We start from the raw sequence: 23,050 nt of genomic DNA, 5'->3' as shown, positions 1-23,050 counted from the left end.
CACAACGAATTACATTTTTTAATCAGTGGATCTCCTGATTTGTGTTTTTTTGATCAATATAATTATCTAATAAAAGCAACAATATATATTTCAAAGGTAAGAGAGAAATTTAGCAAATCCTACAATTTGAGAAGGTGGCACAAGTGAATGTTTGGTGTTTTTGTCTTGATAAATGACTGAAACAATTATATTAATATGGAAACGCAACTTTGATAATTTCATTTAAATAATTTTTCTTATTAAACTGATTCTACTTCTAGAGTGTATCGTCTCCATGAGAGGCTGGTGAACCTCCGCAGTGAGTACAACCTTCGCCTCAAGTCTGGTGTGACCACCACACAGATCCCCATGACTCAGATCCACACAGCCCAGGTCCTGCAGCAGGCCCCCATGAGGGTGCGGCCGGAGCTGGATGAAGTCACCATGCGCTACATCCAAGATCTGGTGGCCTGGGTGGAGGAGAACCAGCGCAGGGTGGACGATGGGGAGTGGGGCTCCGACCTGCCCACTGTGGAATCCCAGCTTGGCAGTCACCGCGGCCTGCACCAGTCTGTGGAGGACTTCCGCACCAAGATTGAAAGGGCAAAGGCTGATGAGGTATGATCAGTCGACAGGAAAATTGAAGTCAGAATAAAACAAGTGACTACATGTTTACTGTGCAGTTGCCAGCATCTACACTGCAGCTTTGCAGAAAACACTGTGTGCAAAACTTTTTTTCCTATTTCCCCTCAAGTGTTTAGTGTCTGTGTCAATTTATGTAACTGTGCCAAAAGTTTGGGCAAAACAGCATTAAATATTGTTTGTCTGACCCGTGGCTTTTCCTCTTCTCTGCTCCAGAGTCAAATCTCGCCTGTCAGTAAAGCTGCCTACCGAGACTATCTGGGAAAACTTGAGCTGCAGTACGGCAAGCTCCTGGTAAGTTACATAAAAGACTATAAATTAGAAAAACTGGAAATGGCTGGAAATGAACAATTGTCTCGTTGAGCAGTCAAAGGAAACATGGCTGATATGTCATGTTACTGTTAACATTCGCAGTCTGAAACCTTGAAGCCCTCTTTTCCTTTCCAGTTTCTTTCCAAACTGCTCTTCCAGTCTCTTAAAAATATATCATAACTCAGGTGTCATCTGTCCCCTTTCAGAATTCTTCTAAGGCCCGTCTGCGCTATCTGGACCAGCTTCATGCCTTCGTCACTGCAGCCACCAAAGAGCTGATGTGGCTGAATGAGAAAGAAGAGGAGGAGGTCAACTACGACTGGAGTGAACGAAACACCAACATGACAGCCAAGAAAGACAATTATTCGGTAGAGTAACAGTGTTTTGATATAGTATTTTTACTCACAGTGCAGTGTAAGGTTGACAGTGATATAAGTTTGGTATACTAATGTATTTGCTGCCAAACAGGGTTTGATGAGAGACTTGGAGCTCAGAGAGAAGAAGATGAACGATGTCCAGGCCACAGGAGACAAACTGCTGAGAGATGGACACCCTGCCAGGAAGACCTTAGAGGTAAGACTCAATGCCCTCCTGCAGTCTATATTACATTGTAGAAATCTTAATTTAAACAGATATAACAGTATTATTTTTAAATTGAAAAGACTTATTTGTAATTTGTGATATTGGGCTATACAAATAAAACTGACTTGAACTGTTTTCGGCATACTCATCATCAATACATCTTAAATTCCTCTCTGCCCTGTCTCCCTCTGCAGGCCTTTACTGCAGCTCTGCAGACTCAGTGGAGTTGGATTCTCCAGCTGTGCTGCTGCATCGAAACCCACCTGAAAGAAAACACTGCCTACTTCCAAGTAAGTTTACCAGCTCATCCATAAAGAGTTAATTTGTTGGGTTATTTATCCAAGCACAATTTTTCCATCAGTTAGTTTGTTGCCCTTTTTGTTTGTCTTGCTGCCTATATAAATACGTGCATTTACTGAAATCAACACAACACTACAACTTAATTTCTCTATTTTTTCTCCTCATCTAGTTTTTCTCTGATGTCAAAGAGGCAGAGGAGAAGATCAAAAAGATGCAAGATACAATGAAGAGGAAGTATACATGTGACCGCTCCATCACAGTCACACGCCTAGAAGACCTTGTGCAGGATGCAGCTGTAGGTTTATTCACTTTTATTATGTTTATCAAGACCTTGTTAGTATTTGGAGTAACATGGCAGAATACATCTTACTTTTGATTCAGAGCTGCTAGAGACATTTAAGCAACTGAACTCCTCCTGAGACATTTCCTTTGAGTCACAAGTACACTTGGAGATGGTGAAAAAATAATTATGTTAGCGTTCTTAGTGCAGCTTTACAATAACAATGCTAATAGTGCATGGAATACCATAAAAAATCTGATGTGCATTATATAATTCTTTATTTTGCTCCTCACAGGACGAGAAAGAGCAACTGACTGAGCTCAAAACTCACCTGGAAGGCCTGAAGCGGAGAGCTAAGACCATCATCCAGCTCAAACCACGTAACCCTGCCACCCCAATAAAGGGTAAACAGCCCGTCCAGGCCGTCTGTGACTTCAAACAAATGGAGGTAATCAGGAGATCAAATCTGTTTCTATAGGTGAAATGATCCTTGCATGGATGCCTCAAATCTCATCAAAGAACTTAGTAACTTTTCATTAAATTTCAATAAAGTGAAATTACATATACATTTTTCTGGTGTTTTCAGATCACAAGTAAATACAGTAATCTGCAAGAATTGATTCAGTCCACAGACCAGTCAGTTAAGAACATCCGTTTTTATCTTTTTCCAGATCACAGTCCACAGAGGAGATGAATGTGCCCTGCTGAACAACTCGCAGCCCAACAAGTGGAGGGTGCTGAATGATAAAGGCAACGAGGCAACTGTACCATCTATCTGCTTCCTGGTTCCGCCGACCAATAAGGATGCAGTGAATAGCGTTGCAGGGTGAGCTAAGAGTCCCCTCTGGGGTTCTTAAGATAAGTTAATACCAAAATTTACACACAGTGTACAGTGCACTAACTCCACTTGACCTTCCTCAGACTGGATGGAAATCTGCAGAGGCTTGAGACGATGTGGCAGACAATGTTCGTGGACATGAGGAGCTTACTGTCCTGGCAGTACCTGATGAGAGATATTCACATCATCAAGACCTGGAACATCACCATGGTAACGACACAAGATATATTAGAGAGAAAGCAACACTACAACACTGCTTCCTACTTTTTGTTGTTAAATCACTGGAGCATACATGAATATTGTCTGTTTCAAATGAAAACATATTTTGATTAAATTAAAATAGCTGTTCAATAGTTTAGATGTGTTGTCTGTATTTGTTACTTCTAATATAATTGTATACATTAGATTTCTGCCAGTATGAAAACTACTAAAAACCATTAATCTGGAGTGGATTCTGTTTATGCATGTATTGTTGAGTAGTTATGTTGAATATATTTGATTTGTAGCTTTTACAATGGGACAGAATCCGTTTGATTTTGGCTGGTTATTGGCCACAGTCAGCGAAACCTGACACATACTTTTACTTTACACTCTACTAGTTAATATATGTTGCATCTAAATAAAAAGCTTTAGTGTTGAACTAGGCTTTTCATAACTTTCATTGTGTAACCTGCAGTTTAAGACCCTGACAGTGGAGGAGTACCGGCTGGCACTGAGGAACCTGGAGCTGCACTATCAGGACTTCCTGAGAGACAGCCAGGACTCTCAGATGTTTGGGGCAGAAGACCGTATGCAGGTGGAGTCCAACTACAACAAGGCCAACCAGCACTACAACACACTGGTCAGCTCTGCAGAACAAGGTGTGTACTTTTTAATTAATGTCACTGTTGGTTCTTTTATCATCACCAAAACATGGTCAAAACATTTTATTTAGTTTGAAGCTGATCAGATCATTCATTCTCATGAAATCAATCATTTACCAGCCACATGTGTTAAATTTCACCCATGGTCATTTGTGTGTAAGTTGACTGTTGGATTCATATTACAGGCTATGTGCCACCCAGGGCAGGTAAGGTGTTTTAAGTTACAGCGTCAGATGTCTAGTAAGAGCTTTAGATTGGCTGAACCGGACTTTGTGTGCACTGAGGGCTGTTGTGCTGCCATGTTTCATTCCATCCATGAACCCAATCATCTTAATTACCCTCGCTGATTTTGGTATTCTTCCTAACCTCACTGCTTTCTTGTCTCTGTGCATGGGTTTCAATGTAACTGACTTTTCAGGCCTAAACAGTGAATTGATTAATCAGCTGGTAAATCTCTGAAGACTAATCAACATGCAACCAATCAAGCATGTTATTCCTGCAATATGAACCTGATTATAAATAGTAAATAAATAGATTCATTTTACCAAATTATTTAGTGATATATATATATGTTTTGGATTTTAGGATTCCATCTGAATACCTTGTACCAAAATGCATTACATTAAAACATTACTTTTAGGATTGTGCTGTGGTTTGTTTGGTCAAAGTAGGTTTTTCTTGTGTGCAAATACTATCAGCTTTATTCTAAATCCAAAGCAAAACTTAACTTAAACTAACAACCTGCTTTCGTATCCAGAAGTGACATTCTCTGCCGCAACATAATACATCTCATAACTTTTCATGTTCCAACCAGGTGAGCAAGACGAGACTGTGTGCAGGACTTACCTGACCAAGATCAAAGATCTTCGTCTGAGACTGGAGAGTTGCGAGAATCGAACAGTGACACGCCTTCGCCAGCCTGTGGACAAGGAGCCTCTCAAAGCCTGTGCACTGAAGACTGCAGAGCAAATGGTAACATCATGGAAAATAAGACCTGAGATAAAAATAAGACCTGCAATGGCATCATTACATTTTTTTTTGTCTGAACAACAGTCCAAATATTACATTTTATGTAATGTAAGACCTAATCGATGCAGCTCTGAAAAACAGGAGCACAAATTTAGATGCAGAAGTATACAGAATAACCTGGATTAAACTGAACAGTTCTAACATGCAACAGTATTTATTTTCTTAATAATAATGTGTATAATGTAAGTTGTTCTATGCTTGTAAAGTTATGATATGTGTTTGATATCTCTTCAACATTGATTTTGATGCGGTATGTGTGGATATGTGGATGTTATTGGCTAAGTCCTTGTGGTACTAAATAATTTTTTCACTAAAATATCTTTCTTTTTTCTGTTTAACAGAAAGTCCAGTCAGAGTTGGAGGGTTTGAAAAAAGACTTGAACTCTATCTCTGAGAAGGCAGAGGAGGTCCTGGCATCTCCTCAGCAGTCCAGCTCCGCCCCAATGCTGCACTCCGAACTGGACGTCACAGTGAAGAAGATGGACCATGTCTATGGCCTCTCCTCAGTCTACCTGGACAAGTGAGGCTTTGTGACTCTCAGAATGCTTACTGTTTAATTTCCAACTGGTGTTGTGCTTTTTATGAAGTATATACCCCTTGTTTCCAGGCTGAAAACCATTGATGTAGTGATCAGAAACACTAAAGATGCAGAAGACACACTGAAGACTTATGAGACTCGTCTGCGAGATGTCAGCAAAGTGCCAGCTGATGACAAAGAGGTGGAGAACCATCGCAGTCAGCTAAAGGTATTATCTCTTTTGGAGAGGATGTCATGGTGTTTCCAGTTCATTCATATCTGCATTCAGTGTGCATCTTTAAATTTATATTTGGCATACTGGGCTGCATTGCTTTCATCTCCAAAAATATATTACCTGGATGCATTAACCAGTGATGTGACTTTTCTCTCTCTCTGTGATCACTGTGTCTTTTTGACAGAAAATGCATGCTGAAGCAGAAGCCAACCAGGTGGTATTTGACCGCCTGCAGGATGAGCTTAAGAGGGCTACAGTTATCAATGACAAGATGACACGGATCCATAGTGAGCGTGATGCTGAGCTCGAGCATTACCGTCTGCTAGTGAACAGCCTCCTGGAGCGCTGGCAGGCTGTGTTTGCTCAGATTGACCTTAGGCAGCGGGAGCTCGACCTCCTTGGGCGCCACATGAAATCCTACCATGAAAGCTACGAGTGGCTTATCCGCTGGCTTGGAGAAGCAAAGGAGAGGCAGGAGAAAATACAAGCTGTGCCCATTGGTGACAACAAGGCCCTCAAGGAGCAACTGGCAGAGGAGAAGGTATTGTAAAGGAGGCTGTGTGGGGTACAGAGAGGAAAAGTCATTGAGTTGCCCCCTGGTGGCTATACTGATTACACACATGCACTGGATGTGTGCTAAAAATGACATGGCAAAACAATGACTATAAATACCATAAATTAATTTTAATAAATATCTTTAAGGCAATGACAATAATGGGACTAGCTGTGGCTTTTTCTCTTTGCAATAGATTTAAAGGCTGTAGCCTATTTCAGTACTTGATGTTTTTATTTATACATACAGAAACTCCTAGAAGAGATTGAGAAAAACCAGGACAAGATTGAAAATTGCGAGAAAAATGCAAAGGCTTACATTGATTCAGTCAAGGTATGTACAGATGTTTTCTCCTAAAAAAAACAAAAAAAAACCCAAATGACTGTACTTTCTGACTTGACTAACATATTTATTTTTTAGGATTATGAGCTGCAGATTTTGACCTACAAAGCCCTCCAGGATCCCATTGCCTCTCCTTTAAAGAAACCCAAAATGGAGTGCGTTTCTGATAATATCATTCAAGAGGTGAGTTTTACAAACAGTATTATTGATATCACCTAATTCTGTTACAAATTAAATATAAAAAATGATGTCTACATATCTGGTTTTGGTGTAATGGATCTGGGATGTTTTTAAACATTGTATACATAATTCTAGGAAATAAATGTATTGTTAACAGTATGGGAAATGTATATCAAAACTACAATTTAGAGTTAGACATCAAGTGAATAGACTGTTAAATACTTGATGCTGCTGCATTTCTTTCAGTATGTTACCCTGAGAACTCGCTACAGCGAGCTGACAACCCTTACCAGCCAGTATATTAAGTTCATCATGGACACACAGCGCCGCCTGGAGGATAGTGAGGTAATTACACACTCAGCAGCAGCAGGCTTCTGTTAAAAACCCAAAGCCCCACTAACACAAACAACACCACCCCCTACCTATTACGTGATTTATGTATGGGAAATCATTTGTCATTAAATACGTCTAAAATGTTGGCACTCCAGATGGTGGATTCTATTACTTAGGGTCCAAATCTGTTTAGCATAATAGGACAGCGCAAATTAGAGAAGCAAACAGTTTCATCTTAGTGTTGCAGCACATCACATCCCCACTACAGCATATGTCTCTCATTCCCCCTACACTGTGTATTTAGTCAAATCATGTCACATAGTCTGTGCACATGACTCTGATATGGCTGCGGGGCATCAGCCCCAAATTCAGTCACATTCTCCAACTTTTCAACTGCTTGTCCAACAGTTTTAATTTGGTTCTTCGTCTGTAAAGATTCTCAGTCATCCAGGTCATGGTTATCCAAGGAGGGTTGAATCAAGTGTAACTGGACTTCTTGGTTTTAGAGTGACACCTGAAAGATAAAGGACACCCTTTTGAGGACAACGTACATATTTTGGATAGGGAGGACAGATGGTTTGAAAGAGGAGTTAATGAAGCTATTTACGTCAAAGTAGAGAAAACATATCTCAACAAGGTGGAAGGTATGTGACACCACGTTTCCCCTGTTTATATTGCTGTCCTTTCCCAGGAGACTTAGGCCATATTCAGACCAAAGGCATTGCTGCGAAAAACATCCAGTCCTCCCATTAATTTTATAGATAGTGCATTAAGGTAGTTAAATAAGGTTGATCCAAAATCAAGTTTTGGAGAAATGTTCTAGAGCAAAAATAAATTGCCCCCCCCCCACACACACACACACACACACACACACACACATAAACACACCTTCAATGCCTGATTTGGTTTGGAATATGGCCTCAACAACCATTCACATTTGACCTCATATGACATCTCCAACTGTCGTTAACACTTAGTATCAGGTGACTCCAACGACTCTGATGACTTTCTTTATAACAGCCAGGTCAACTCCAACAACTGTCATTTACACTTGGCCTCAGGTGACTCCATTGACTCTAACGACACGTCATTTCAACAGTCAGGGGCCCTAATGAAGTGGTATCAATGACCTTGAGGTTAAATACATGGGACTTTCCACCAGTCAGTTAAAACGGAAGAAGCCCCTTGGATGAGAAGTGAAACATCTTTGAGTAACTACAACCAAGAAATCTAGTTGCTCTCAATTCAACCCTCCTTGGATATGTGCTTCTTTATTCCCTCTTGAAATCACTCACACTTGTGATTTGAAGGCTTCAGCTTGGTTACCTGCCTTCTCAGATATATTATTTTTTAAATTACGGCTTTACTTTTTCCCCTTTCTTCTTTTCTAACTTTGTATTGTGTTTGATCCTTTTGAACTGCTTGCCAGTGCTTTGTCATGATGAATATTAATCACACGCTTAAGAGATGAATTAACCCCAAAGCACCAGGTATTTAAAAGAAGACGCTCTCATGTCATTCCTCTCTACATCAGACCCTTGTCTGTAGTGAAGGGAAGGTTCAGGAATTTTTGGAGACCTTTCATAATTGAACCCCTTCTATGTTTATTTAGAATTTTTATATCTCTGAATGAGATCAGTCAGCACACTTCCTATTAGCCTTTTTTGCTTTAATGTGCTTTGTGATTTATTGGCATTTTTGACAATATTCTCATTCAGTTTATGAGTTGAAGGCGTCTAATTTTCTTCAACCAAAAGTCCAAAACCAAAATATATTCGTGTTACAATAAGAAATACGTCAAATCTTTTTGGTAGAGAAACTGAGATTAGAGATTATTTGACATCTTTTCATTTTTCTTTGAACAATCACTGAAACAATTATTCCTTTATCAAAATAGTCAACTAATCAATAAACTAACTAATCTTATCAGCTTTTAATACCCAAACCAGAGCTTATTTAGAGACAATTATGGAGGATTTCGAAAATTCTGAACCTTCCTTTTAGGTATCAATCACCTGTACAATTAACAAAAAGCTCATCTCTTCATGTTATCAGAATTGATGTAACTTGATCTTGGATTTCTGCTTTGTTGCTTACACTTTAAAGCTGGAGTGCAGGACTTTTTTTCTACCCGTTCTGACAGTGAGAGTAATTACAAAAACACTGTCAACATGTGCTTACATCATGGTCTCCACCACAGCCGATTCTGTCACTACTGTTGCGGCTATAACCTCTGCTATCCAACTGGTCTGATAAAGTTTGGAAAAGATTGGAAATTGGAAAGAGCCACACAATTAAATAGTTTTATCCCACTTAAATTAGAAGAGGGCTAACTTCACATTTGCTACACAGCCGGCCAACGCAGGAGTTGCCACTGATAAAAGATTTTAAAATATACCATGAAATACAGAGAGATTTACCTGGCAGTGATATAGGCTTAATCAACATTGTATGAACTCGTCTGATAAAGACTGGAATGTAACGGACATTCATTTATATGTAAAAGTTCTGCACTGCAGGTTTAATCCAAGCTTATTTATTGTTCTGTGCAACATGAAATCATGCTGTGTTTGCTGCATCACTATGCTATTATTCATAGTGACGGTATACTCTGAATTCTGATTTGCTGCGCTGCAATTCCATTTTAATCATTTAATTCAAATTATTCTGTTGTTTCTTAACTTTCTTAACTTTCTTAAGGCCTTTGGTATCTTTCCCACAGCACTTATTATTGGCATACTGCTAATTATTTGTTCCCTGCCTTTCTTCTCAATTACTTTACACATTTCTCGAAAGCTGCTTTACTTTGAGAATGTAAAGACTGAGAATAGACGCAACTGTATCCAAAGAGTGTTGAACGATGACTGAAGTATACAACATCACATCATATCAACATCAAATATGACATTTAAGTATGAATATCTTTCTGATGAAATATAGGCGCAGCAATATACTTTCTACACCTTGAAAATATAATTACTAATAGTTCTTTTTTATATACATACAGTTTTACAATTTTACAATTTAAGTTATTGTGCTAGGGTTTATTACACAGATTAAGAACAATAGAATATTAAGCAATTAAATTACCTAAACTGCATGGAAGCAAAGTGTAGTGTGGTGTTGTGTTGTGAAGTGTCATTCTGTGTGCCATACATTAAATAAACATGACATGAATTTCCCAATATAGTATTTTTCCTTCTAGATAAAAGAAGTGATAACTATAGTTGTAACCTATTCACAAGTATTTAAAACATGTCAGTGTACCTACATGTTTTGTAACTACTTTGATAGTGAAGATTTGTTTTTAACAGTTCTAACATTTTCTCAATTTCCTTTTACCCCATCTTTACCTCTACTAATACAGAAAGCTTCTGAAAAACTAAAAGAAGAGGAGAAGAAAAGGATAGCAGAGATACAGGCCGAGTTAGATAAACAAAAGCAGCTGGCTGAGGCCCATGCTAAATCTGTGGCCAAAGCTGAACAAGAAGCTCAGGAGCTAAAGCTGAAGATGAAAGAAGAGGCCACCAAGAGGCAAGATGTCGCAGTGGATTCTGAGAAACAGAAGCAAAACATACAACAGGAACTGGACCATCTGAAGAGTCTGTCAGAACAGGAGATCAAGTCCAAGCATCAGCAGCTGGAAGAGGCATTTATCAGCCGCACCAAGATCGAGGAAGAAATCCACATAATTAGAGTTCAGTTGGAGACAACAATAAAACAGAAGACCACAGCTGAGGCTGAATTACAGCAACTCAGAGACAAGGCTACTGATGCTGAGAAACTCCGGAAAGCTGCTCAGGATGAGGCAGAAAGGCTTCGCAAGCAGGTGGCAGAAGAGACTCAGAAAAAGAAAAATGCAGAAGAAGAGCTGAAACGTAAATCTGAGACCGAAAAAGAGGCTTCCAAACAAAAGCAGAAAGCACTGGATGACCTTCAGAAATTCAAAATGCAAGCTGAAGAGGCAGAGAGGCGCATGAAACAGGCCGAGGAGGAGAAACTGAGACAGATTAAGGTAGTCGAGGAGGTAGCACAGAAGAGTGCCGCTACACAGCTGCAAAGTAAATCTGTGTTATTCAGTGAAAAGACAACAAAACTCGAGGAATCTCTCAAGAAAGAGCAGGGCACTGTCCTTCAGTTGCAGGAGGAAGCTGAAAAACTTAGGAAACAACAAGAGGAAGCTAGCAAAGCCAGGGAGCAAGCAGAGATGGAGCTTGAAACATGGAGACAGAAAGCCAATGAGGCTCTCCGCTTGAGGCTACAAGCTGAGGAGGAAGCTCAAAAGAAGAGCCAGGCTCAAGAGGAAGCAGAGAGGCAGAAAGTTGAGGCAGAGCGAGATGCCAAGAAAAGGGCTAAGGCTGAAGAAGCTGCACTTAAACAGAAGGAGAATGCAGAGAAGGAGTTGGAAAAACAAAGGAAATTTGCAGAACAAGTAGCCCATCAAAAGCTCTCTGCAGAACAAGAATGCATACGCTTAAAGGCTGACTTTGAACATGCTGAACAACAGAGGGGGCTGCTGGATAATGAGCTCCAGCGTCTAAAAAATGAAGTGAATGCTGCAGAAAGCCAGAGAAAACAACTGGAAGATGAGCTGGCTAAAGTCAGAAGTGAAATGGACAATCTTCTGCATATGAAGATTCAAGCAGAAAAGGAGACACTGTCAACCACTGAGAAGAGCAAGCAGCTTCTTGAATCTGAAGTTTTGAAAATGAAACAACTTGCTGAGGAAGCCACCAGGCTGAGATCAGTTGCCGAAGAGGCGAAGAAGCAGAGACAGATCGCAGAGGAAGAAGCAGCTCGTCAAAGAGCTGAAGCTGAAAAAATTCTCAAGGAAAAACTGGCTGCCATCAATGAGGCAACTCGTCTGAAAACTGAAGCAGAGATTGCCCTGAAAGCTAAAGAAGCAGAGAATGACAGACTCAAAAGACAAGCTGAGGACGAAGCTTATCAGAGGAAGCTGCTGGAGGATCAGGCTGCTCAGCATAAGAAAGACATAGCAGAGAAAATCACACACCTGCAGAGCTCTTCTAATTCTGAGTTAGAGAGACAAAAAACTATTGTGGAAGAAACTATAAAGCAAAAGAAAGTTGTTGAAGAAGAAATTCGTATCATTAAGATCAACTTTGAGAAAGCATCAAAAGACAAATCAGGTTTGGAGATAGAATTAAAGAAGCTGAAGGGTGTTGCTGAGGAGACACAAAAGAGCAAACTCAAAGCAGAGGAAGAAGCAGATAAACTGAAAAAACTTGCTGCAGAGGAAGAGAAGAAAAGGAAAGAAGCTGAGGAGAAGGTGAAGAGGATTACAGCGGCAGAAGAAGAGGCAGCTCGACAATGCAAAGCTGCTCAGGAGGAAGTTGACCGCCTGAAAAAGAAAGCTGCTGAAGCAAATAAACACAAAGACAAGGCTGAGAAAGATGCAGAGAAGCAGGCTATTCTGGCAAAAGAAGCAGCACAGAAATGCAGTGCTGCAGAACAAAAAGCCCAAGATGTTCTCAGTAAAAATAAAGAAGACATTCTCGCTCAGAAAAATCTCAAAGATGAGTTTGAAAATGCCAAGAAACTTGCACAAGCAGCTGAAAAAGCCAAAGAGAAAGCAGAGAAAGAGGCTGCCCTGCTTCGTCAAAAAGCTGAGGAGGCTGAAAAACAGAAAAAGGCTGCAGAGGATGAAGCTGCAAAACAGGCCCAAGCACAAAAAGATGCAGAGAGACTGAAGAAAGAAGCAGAAGAGGAGGCTTCCAAGCGAGCAGCAGCTGAGGCAGCAGCTCTAAAGCAGAAACAACAGGCTGATGCAGAGATGGCCAAGCACAAAAAAGAAGCTGAACAAGCTCTTAAACAGAAGTCTCAGGTTGAGAAGGAACTTAAGATGGTTAAACTGCAACTGGATGAAACTGACAATCAGAAAACTGTGTTAGATGAGGAGCTTCAGCGAGTGAAGGGTGAAGTAAATGATGCTGTCAAGCAAAAGGCACAGGTGGCTGATGAGCTGTCCAAAGTTAAGATCCAAATGGATGAGCTCCTGAAACTGAAGCTCAAAATTGAGAATGAAAACCAGCGTCTCATGAAGAAAGACAAAGACAATACACAGAAGTTACTTGCAGAAGAAGCTGAGAAAATGAAGAGCCTGGCAGAGGAGGCTGCCAAACTCAGTGTGGAGGCTGAGGAAACAGCCAGACAGAGACAGATTGCTGAGTCTGACTTGGCTGAACAGAGGGCACTTGCAGAGAAAATGCTTAAGGAGAAAATGCAAGCCATCCAGGAGGCAACAAATCTGAAAGCTGAGGCAAAAGAGCTCCAGAAACAGAAGAACCAAGCACAAGAAAAGTCTAAAAAACTACTTGAGGACAAACAACAGATACAGCAACAACTTGATAAGGAGACAGAGGGCTTCCAAAAATCATTAGAGGCTGAGCGAAAGAGGCAGCTTGAAGTGTCTGCTGAAGCTGAGAAACTGAAATTAAGGGTGAAAGAGCTCAGTGATGCTCAGGCGAAAGCTGAAGAGGAAGCAAAGAAATTCAAGAAACAAGCTGATGAGGCAAAAGTTCGTCTTCAAAGCACAGAGAAACAAACTACAGAAATTGTTGTGCAAAAGTTGGAGACTCAGAGACTACAGAGCACCAGAGAAGCGGATGACTTAAAGAAAGCCATCACTGACCTTGAAAAAGAGAGGGAGAAACTGAAAAAAGAGGCAGAGGAACTTCAGAAAAAATCTAAAGAGGTATTGTAACATGAAATAACATTGTCAAACAATGTAGTTTTTACAACCCTTGTAATTAACATAACCCTGTCAAACACACTAACTACAGTATTTGTTGAAGCACATGAAACATTACATGTAAATTGCAGAGCCATACTGTAACATTCTCAGCAATTTATATGAATGTCAAATCACAATACTGCATAGTAAAAATGGTCACTATTATATATAATATATAATTTAGGTTTGATGATGATATATTTATACATTCATTCATTCAATTGACATTCAATTGTTGCGTGATGTTTTGTTAACATTTTACTACTTTCTTTCTTTTTTTCTAAATAGATGGCACATACCCAACAAGAACAAATTGAGCAACAGAAGGCCATTCTTCAGCAGTCATTCCTCACAGAGAAGGAACTATTGTTGAAAAGAGAAAAGGCTGTTGAAGATGAGAAAAAGAAGCTTGAGAAACAGTTTGAGGATGAAGTGAACAAGGCCAAAGCTCTCAAAGATGAACAAGAGCGTCAGCGGAAGCTAATGGAAGAGGAGAAGAAGAAACTTCAGGCCATAATGGATGAAGCTTTGAAGAAACAAAAGGAGGCTGAAGCAGAGATGACAAACAAGCAAAAAGAAATGGAGGTGCTGGAAAAGAAACGGAATGAACAAGAAAAAATCTTGGGAGAGGAAAATAAAAAGCTCAGAGAGAAGCTTCAGATTCTTGAGGTTGCATCAAAACAGGGCACATCCAAAACAAAGGAAATTGAGGTCCAGACTGACAAGGTTTACAATGGCTCTGTTGAAACTGATGGAGTGAAGAAAGATGGGGAATCAGCCTTAGCGTTTGATGGAATAAGAGAGAAAGTTCCTGCTGAAAGGCTCCTTGACATTGGTGTCCTGACCAAAAAGGAGTTTGACAAACTGAAAAAGGGCAAAGCTTCTGTGCAAGACCTCGGAAAGACTGATAAAATTAAATCATGTCTTAAGGGTCAGAACAGTGTTGGAGGTGTCTTGACTCCATCCAAAGAGAAAATGAGTGTTTATCAGGCAATGAAGGAGAACAAGATTTCCCCGAACACTGCCACAATGCTCCTGGAAGCTCAAGCAGCTTCTGGTTACATTGTAGATCCAGTGAAAAATAAACTAGTTTCTGTAGATGAGGCTGTTAAGGATGAATTAATTGGCCCTGAACTCCATGACAAGATGCTCTCTGCAGAGCGAGCAGCCACTGGCTTCAAAGATCCCTATACTGGAGCCAAAATCTCTCTTTATGAGGCCATGAAAAAGGGACTTATTGAAAGGGAGCAGGCCACCAAATTCCTAGATGTACAGCTTGCAACTGGTGGCATCATTGACCCTATCAATAGTCATAGAGTACCACTGCAGACAGCCTACAAGCAGGGTCTCTTTGATGCAGACATGAATAAGAATCTCTCTGATCCCAGTGATGATTGCAAATTATTCATTGACCCCAGCACTCAGGAGCAACTCACTTACAAACAGTTACTGGAGCGATGCACCAAGGATGCAGAGTCAGGCCTACTCATATTACCAGTACCAGCTGCTCAGAGTGAAAGAACATACACAGATAAAGAGACAAGAGAAGTGTTCAGTAAATCAAATGTTGATGTGCCTTTTGGAAAGTTCAAAGGAAAAACTGTCACCATATGGGAAGTCATAAACTCAGAGTATTTCACTGAGGAGCAAAGAAGAGAATTGATTCGTCAGTACAAGACAGGAAAGATCACAGTGGAAAAGATTATCAAAATAGTCATCACTGTTGTGGAGGACAAGGAGAAGAACAATGAAAATGTGTTCAATGGTTTGAGGGCTACAGTATCTGCCAATGAACTTTTAGAGTCTAAAGTTATAAACAAAGACTTGTTCAACAAATTGAGTAATGGCAAGACAACAGTTAAAGAGATCTCTGAGATGGAGCCTGTGAAGAAGGCACTACAAGGAACACCGAGCATTGCTGGGCTGTTAAATGAACCAACCAAGGAGAAAATGCCTTTCTACCAAGCTATGAAGAAAGAATTACTGTCACCAGAGACTGTGGTTAACCTGCTTGAAGCTCAAGCAGCAACTGGATTTATAATTGATCCTGTCAAAAATGAGAGGATCCCTGTTGATGAAGCTGTCAAGTCGGGTCTTGTGGGCCCAGAACTCCATGAGCGACTTCTGTCTGCAGAGAGAGCTGTCAGTGGCTACAAAGATCCATATACAGCAAAAAAGGTATCTCTGTTTGAAGCCATGAACAAAGGCCTGATAAAGAAGGACCATGGCATCCGTCTGCTTGAAGCACAACTCTCAACAGGTGGAATTATTGACCCCAATAAAAGCTATCGCATCCCACATGAGGTTGCCTGCAAACGTGGATATTTTGATGAGGAAATCAGCAAGACCTTGAACAAGAACACTGATGAAACAAAGGTGTTTTATGATCCTAACTCACAAGAGGATGCAACCTATGCACAGCTCATGAAAAAATGCATCACAGACAAAGAAACTGGATTACCATTGCTTCCTCTCTCAAAGAAGGCCTCAAAGCCAAAAGATGACCAACAGATTACAGAGGCTAAAACCAAACAGGCATTGAACCAGGCCACTATGGAGTTGGAGTATGGGCCTTTCAGAGGAAGAAAAGTCACTATTTGGGAAATCATACACTCTGAATACATCACTGAAGAGCAAAGAATAGAGTTGATTCGCCAGTACAGAATGGGGCAGGTGACAGTTGAAAGGTTGATAACAATTGTCATAACAATGGTTGATGAAAAAGAGTCCAAAACAAAGGAAGATGCCTGTTTTGAAGGCATTAGGGCACCAGTCACTGCCAGCTCTTTACTTGATTCCAACATCATTGATAAAGCTACATTTGACCAACTCCAACAGGGTAAAAAGACACCTAAAGAAATTGGTCAAACTGATAAGGTCAGGAAGTATTTGCAAGGCACAGACCGCATTGATGGAATCACAATGGAAGAGTCAAATGAGAAGTTGTGCATATATAAAGCAATGAAAAACAACTTTTTGCAACAAAACACTGGGATTGCACTACTTGAGGCCCAAGCTGGAACTGGTTTCATAACTGATCCAGTTAAAAACCTGAAATACTCTGTAGATGACGCTGTGAAGGTTGGCATTGTTGGCCCAGAGCTTCATGAGAAACTTCTCTTGGCTGAAAAAGCAGTGACAGGATACAAAGATCCATATACAGGCAATAAGATTTCTCTATTCCAGGCTATGAAGAAAGAGCTTGTTCTGAGGGAGCAAGCCATTCCTGTCCTGGAAGCTCAGTTTACTACAGGAGGGATCATTGATCCAGTCAGCAGCCATCGTGTTCCCAATGATGTGGCCATTCAACGTGGCTATTTCAGCAAACAAATGGCCAAGTCCTTCAATGAACCATCAGGGGACATTAAAGGCTTCACCAATCCCAGCACCAATGAAAGTGTCACTTACAAGCAATTGCTAGAGAAATGTGTAAGAGATCCCAACTCTGGTCTGTGCTATCTGCCTCTGTCAAAGGTTGAAACTCCTGCTCCTGCTGAAAAGTCCTATCAATACACAGAGGAGCAAGCCCAAACAGATTTAGCGAACGCTCAAATTGAGATCCCACATAAGAGTTTTGCAGGGAAGAGTATGACCATTTGGGAAGTCATGAACTCTAATATGCTTCCAGAAGAGGAGAGGCACCGCCTCATGGAGCAGTACCGCTTGGGACAAATCACAAAGGAAAGAATGCTAGTCATCATCATTGAAATTATTGAACAAAGAGAGACTCTAAAGTCTGAGCAAGGCATGTCATGTGATGTAATCAGAAGGCGAATTACTATTGAGGAGCTTTACAGTGCTAGAATCATTGACTTGCACACATACAACCTCTTGAAACAAGAAAAAATGTCTATTCGTGAAGTAATGGAAATGCCATCAGTAAAACAGTATCTCTTTGGTACTGGTTGCATCGCTGGAATAATGTCAGACAGTCCTCCAAAGATCAGTATATATCAAGCAATGAAGAATGGACAGATAAAGCCTGAAATTGCTTTGAATCTTCTCGAGGCCCAAGCAGCAACAGGATTCATGATTGATCCAGTTAAAGATGAACTTCTAACAGTTGATGAAGCTGTCCGCAAGGGGCTTGTGGGGCCTGAAATTCATGACAAACTTCTCTCTGCTGAGAGAGCAGTTACAGGTTACAAAGATCCATACAGTGGAAAAGTAATCTCTCTCTTCCAGGCAATGAAAAAAGGCCTGATTCCGGAGGATTATGCCCTAAGGCTTTTGGAAGCCCAGAATGCTACTGGAGGATTAGTTGATCCTGAATACTACTTCCGCCTTCCCATGGATGTTGCCATGCAGCGTGGATACATCAATAAGGAGACAATTGACAGAATATCTGAACCTACTGGGGATGTTCAAGGTTACAGTGATCCAACAACAGACGAGAAACAGTCCTATTCTCAGCTACTGAAAAGATGCAGGGTTGATAAAGAAAGTGGTTTGCGGCTACTTTCACTTGCAGACAGAAAACTTCTCTTCAAGGGTCTCAGAAAGCAAATCACTGTGGAAGAGCTGCTTCGTTCTCAGATCATCAGCCAAAAGACATACAACGAACTCACTGAGGGCATCATTACAGTGGAGGAGGTCAGCAGAGATGTTAAGAAATACCTTGAGGGTACCAGCTGCATTGCTGGCGTGTATGTAGAATCTAGCAAAGACCGACTGTCTATTTACCAAGCAATGAAGAAGAACATGATCAGACCAGGTACTGCCTTTGAGCTCCTGGAGGCTCAAGCCGCCACAGGATATGTCATTGACCCAATTAAAAACCTGAAACTAAATGTCACAGAAGCTGTCAAGATGGCAGTTGTTGGCCCAGAGTTTAAAGACAAACTCCTCTCTGCTGAGCGAGCTGTCACTGGCTACAAGGACCCATATTCAGGCAAGGTCATCTCACTATTTCAGGCAATGAAAAAGGGCCTTATTCTGAAAGACCATGGCATTCGCCTGTTAGAGGCTCAAATTGCTACAGGTGGAATCATTGACCCACAGGGGAGCCACCGCTTGCCAGTTGAAACTGCATATTCACGTGGCCTCTTTGATGAGGAAATGAATGAAATCCTGACTGACCCATCTGATGACACAAAAGGTTTCTTTGACCCCAACACTGAAGAAAACCTCACCTACCTACAGCTAATGGAGAGGTGTATGATAGACCCAGAAACCGGCTTTGCTCTTCTGCTGCTGAAAGAAAAGAAGCGGGAGAGGAAGACATCATCCAAGTCATCTGTTCGCAAGCGTAGGGTCGTCATTGTTGATCCAGAGACGGGCAAAGAGATGTCTGTGTATGAGGCATATCAGAAAGGGCTAATTGACCACCAGACCTATTTAGAGCTGGCAGAGCAGGAGTGTGAATGGGAGGAAATTACCATCACTTCATCTGATGGAGTTGTGAAATCTATGATCATTGACAGAAGGTCTGGTCGGCAGTATGACATTGATGATGCAATTACAAGGGGCCTGATTGACAAGTCAGCTCTGGATCAGTACCGAGCAGGAACTCTGTCCATCACAGAGTTTGCAGACATGCTGTCTGGAAACATGAGTGGTGTCAGATCACGGTCATCCTCCTTTGGTTCTTCTTCCTCTTACAACATGAGTCCAGTGCCTAGTATCAAAACACCAGCAACCACATGGAGCGACCCAACAGAGGAAACTTGCCCCGTGGCTGGAATCTTAGACACAGAAACACTGGAGAAGGTGTCTGTCACAGAGGCCATACACAGAAACCTTGTGGACAACATAACAGGTCAAAGGTTGCTGGAAGCTCAGGCCTGCACAGGAGGCATCATCGACCCAAATACTGGAGAGAAATTCATTGTTGCAGATGCAATGACCAAAGGGCTTGTGGATAAAATCATGGTGGACCGCATCAGTCTTGCCCAGAAGGCTTATAATGGATTTGAGGATCCTAGAACCAAAACCAAAATGTCAGCAGCCCAAGCTCTAAAGAAAGGTTGGCTGTACTATGAGGCCGGACAGCGATTCCTTGAGGTCCAGTATCTTACAGGTGGTTTAATTGAACCAGATGTTACCAACAGAGTTGCGATAGATGACGCTGTGAAGAAGGGCACCTTAGATGCACGCACAGCACAGAAGCTACGAGATGTTAGTGCATACTCAAAATACCTCACATGTCCTAAAACCAAGCTTAAAATCTCTTACAAGGATGCTCTGGATAGAAGCATGATAGAGGAAGGGACTGGTCTGCGACTACTGGAAGCATCATCTCAATCAAGCAAAGGCCTTTACAGTCCCTATAGCATCAGTGGGTCTGGCTCTGCTACTGGGTCACGGTCTGGCTCCAGGACTGGTTCCAGGTCAGGCTCCAGAAGAGGCAGCTTTGATGCCACAGGATCAAGTTTCACAACAACCTTCTCCTCCTCTTCCTACAGTTCACCAAGCTATGGCCGCAGATACTGATGAGTTCAGCTGACAAAGTTGAGGAATTAATTCGTAAGGGAAGGATATACTACAAAGCCACAGTGCTCACCAGATGCCTAATTCTAAGTTGAATATAGACTACCATTTTTCTGCTCTGCATGTGGTTGTTTTAGTATTTAATTTTATACAAGTTGAATAATTTTGTTTTTTGTATATTTCACTTTTAGTTATGTGTATTCTGTCTTATCAGACTTTCTGATTCTTGTATTGTAAGCAGTACTCAAGATCTGTTTATTATTTCCAATAACTATCACAAACCTTTCAAGTGTACATTATATTTTTTGTTTTTAAAGTCTGAAATCATAAGCATTTACTGTTCCACAAACAAGATTTTATTTACTTTCAATATTGTTTGTGTAACACTATAACCGAAAGTGTTCAAGACTGTTAGCTTGATTGTTAAACACAACCAAATTGGATGTACAAACAAACTTTTCTGTGCATGTGTATATTTCTGAATATTGAAAAAGAAATAGCTAAAGAAAGAAAAATGCCACTCTGCAGAGCAGAATAAGGAGTCTAACAGTGTCTGCTTTAAGAATGCCAAGCTTCAAGATCTTTTTCTCTCCTGGGCTACACTGCCGCACAATACTCCAATTACCAATTACTGAACTCTGCTCCATTCCCAATTGCCTGTCATTAAATTTGGAGTTACCACAACATGTTAACCTTGTAAAATGAACTGCAATTCGCAAGCTCCCAGAAATGGAAGGATTATGTTGCTAAATATGACGATAAACACCATCTGATGATTCTGGACTTTTCACATGCAACCTCAAGACTATAACACAAATAAAGTCCCTGTCTTTCTGGATACTTTACAAGGTATGTAAAGAAAAGATTTACATTTCTTGGTATGTTTTTGTCATTTAGCGTCCTTGAGTCTAATACCCTTTTGTAATGTCTTTTAAAAAATCTGTTTCAGATATTGTCTTCACTCCTCTCCAGATCCAGCTTTATTCAGATGTCTTCCAGAGACCCATGGCACTAATTTGGACAATGACCTTTACTGTAATAAATGATTTTATGCAAGAGTACAGAAACACACTTGCTCCTACAATATTTCATCAGATTATTTTAACAGTGGACCATTTTGAGACTAATCTTGAACTCATTTAAAGGCCTATACCATGCTTTGTAAGTGCCTGCAAAATACTGTTTAACACTTTGAGAGGATGTTGATATTATTAGATGGTGCAGTAATTATACTGTAAACCGACTGATGCATGACTGAAAGAGCAATGCTACTCATAACTCTGAATGATTAATGTGCTATCAGGTAAGCCTTTTTTACAGTCCAACTGTATTACAATCTAACTTTAAAATAATAGCAGTTTATGTCATAAATGTGTCAGTTGATATCATATGATAGTCACACAGGGCTAAAATGTATGGTTTGAATGTTTAATAACTAATATTTGCATTATTTGTTTGTTTTTTCCCCTCACAGACAAGTAACATACATATGTACTGTACTGTATATTGATGATTACACAGAGCACTATTGCTGAAAGCCATTTATTAACATTTGTTTGAGAAAGATCTTTAAGCTTTGCCACCAGACTCAGTATTTCTATTTTCCAACACAGATTTTTGTTTTGATGTTAATTCTCCTTTGTAAAGCAACACATTCAATCTATATATCATTTTATTTTCGTACTCTATATTTCTGCTTTGCATGATTTACTAACATTTAAAAGGTGCAAAAATGAAATAGTTGTATCCTTAAAACCATTTGTTTTATTATTATTATTACTTGCAAAGGGTTTGAAGGATGTATTTTAATGAGGGTTATCAAGCCTTGTTTAAAATGGTGTATTTATAATATGGTGACAAGGAATTTTATTGCAACACCTTACGCTATGTAAATAAACATGAAAATGAAATACTTCTTTTGTGCTTATTAATTTTAAGTCACGGCTGTAAATCTGAAGAAAATATTTTTAGATTATATAATATAACCATATAATCTATCATCATATAATAGATTATTACAATGTTTTTCATATTTTTAGGACCTATTGTAGTGCAAAGAATGATTATTTATCCAAAACAATCACATTTTTGAGTTTCTAAAGGTGCTTGAAAATTCATAAACTTGTGTCAGAAGTGGTGAAACATATGTTTTATGGGTCTTGTGGTAAAATGGTTCCATAGCGTCCCCCACAAAAAGTTGAAGCCCCCACACTAGGTTTCACCTAGATATATCAAATTTGGTGAGCATATGTGTCATGCCCAGACTTTGAAAAATAACCCTCTTGGAGCCATACCCTAAGCCATTTGCCATTTGTAGGCATTGTACTTTAACAAGCTCCTCCTAAAGAGTTAACCAGAGCAACTTCAAATTGGGTCAGTGTCATCTAAAGACCTTTGTAATTCAAAGTTACTAAACTTGTGAGTTTTCATTCATTCAGATTTATATACAATTTAAAACATGTGGTCTGCATTTTATATGCAGCAAGATAATGTACATTTAGTGTGTGTGTGTATTCAAGCACCACATAGTAGACACAGGAAGTGAACTGTTTCCCCTACATGCAATGTCCATTATTCATGAAAATGTATATTCCTGCATCATGTTGCTCTGCCATAACACTCCACTCCACACACCATAGCACTTCAACTACACCCCAATGTGTAAGAGCCTGATCATTGCTGTTTGCAGCGTTAATTTATATACGGTACTTTCAAATTTCAAATTTAACAAAATATATTATTTACATATACTAAAAAACAACCCTAACCCTTGTTTCTGTATTATCAGAGCCATATTTTTTAGCCTTTGAAGTTCCATGTTTCCTTGAATTCTTTCACCAAGATGTATTCACGTAAGTATATTTGTGTTCTGTACACAATAG

The 23,050-nt window shown here is 40.1% G+C and overlaps 1 protein-coding gene across 1 annotated transcript in view; it reads left to right on the top strand.

Annotated features, from left to right (window-relative positions):
- Nucleotides 1–22,072, top strand: part of pleca (plectin a) — a 38,748-nt gene extending 16,676 nt beyond the window's left edge. Inside the window, exons 14-34 of the mRNA XM_053334854.1 lie at nt 261–597; nt 838–915; nt 1,140–1,301; nt 1,402–1,506; nt 1,710–1,805; nt 1,985–2,110; nt 2,391–2,543; nt 2,767–2,921; nt 3,017–3,143; nt 3,610–3,793; nt 3,982–4,002; nt 4,611–4,768; nt 5,167–5,345; nt 5,433–5,571; nt 5,762–6,118; nt 6,380–6,463; nt 6,551–6,655; nt 6,899–6,997; nt 10,353–13,700; nt 14,028–21,017; nt 21,118–22,072. Coding sequence (XP_053190829.1) covers nt 261–597; nt 838–915; nt 1,140–1,301; nt 1,402–1,506; nt 1,710–1,805; nt 1,985–2,110; nt 2,391–2,543; nt 2,767–2,921; nt 3,017–3,143; nt 3,610–3,793; nt 3,982–4,002; nt 4,611–4,768; nt 5,167–5,345; nt 5,433–5,571; nt 5,762–6,118; nt 6,380–6,463; nt 6,551–6,655; nt 6,899–6,997; nt 10,353–13,700; nt 14,028–20,171 — 12,157 coding nt within the window. The 3' untranslated portion in view covers nt 20,172–21,017; nt 21,118–22,072. The remainder of the gene's footprint in view (nt 1–260; nt 598–837; nt 916–1,139; nt 1,302–1,401; nt 1,507–1,709; nt 1,806–1,984; nt 2,111–2,390; nt 2,544–2,766; nt 2,922–3,016; nt 3,144–3,609; nt 3,794–3,981; nt 4,003–4,610; nt 4,769–5,166; nt 5,346–5,432; nt 5,572–5,761; nt 6,119–6,379; nt 6,464–6,550; nt 6,656–6,898; nt 6,998–10,352; nt 13,701–14,027; nt 21,018–21,117) is intronic.
- Nucleotides 22,073–23,050: the final 978 nt, after the last annotated feature.

The sequence above is a fragment of the Scomber japonicus genome, chromosome 15 (assembly GCF_027409825.1).
Source record: "Scomber japonicus isolate fScoJap1 chromosome 15, fScoJap1.pri, whole genome shotgun sequence".
NCBI lineage: Eukaryota > Metazoa > Chordata > Actinopteri > Scombriformes > Scombridae > Scomber > Scomber japonicus.
Note: the sequence above shows the minus strand (reverse complement) of the source record. Positions and strands in the feature narration are given on the sequence as shown.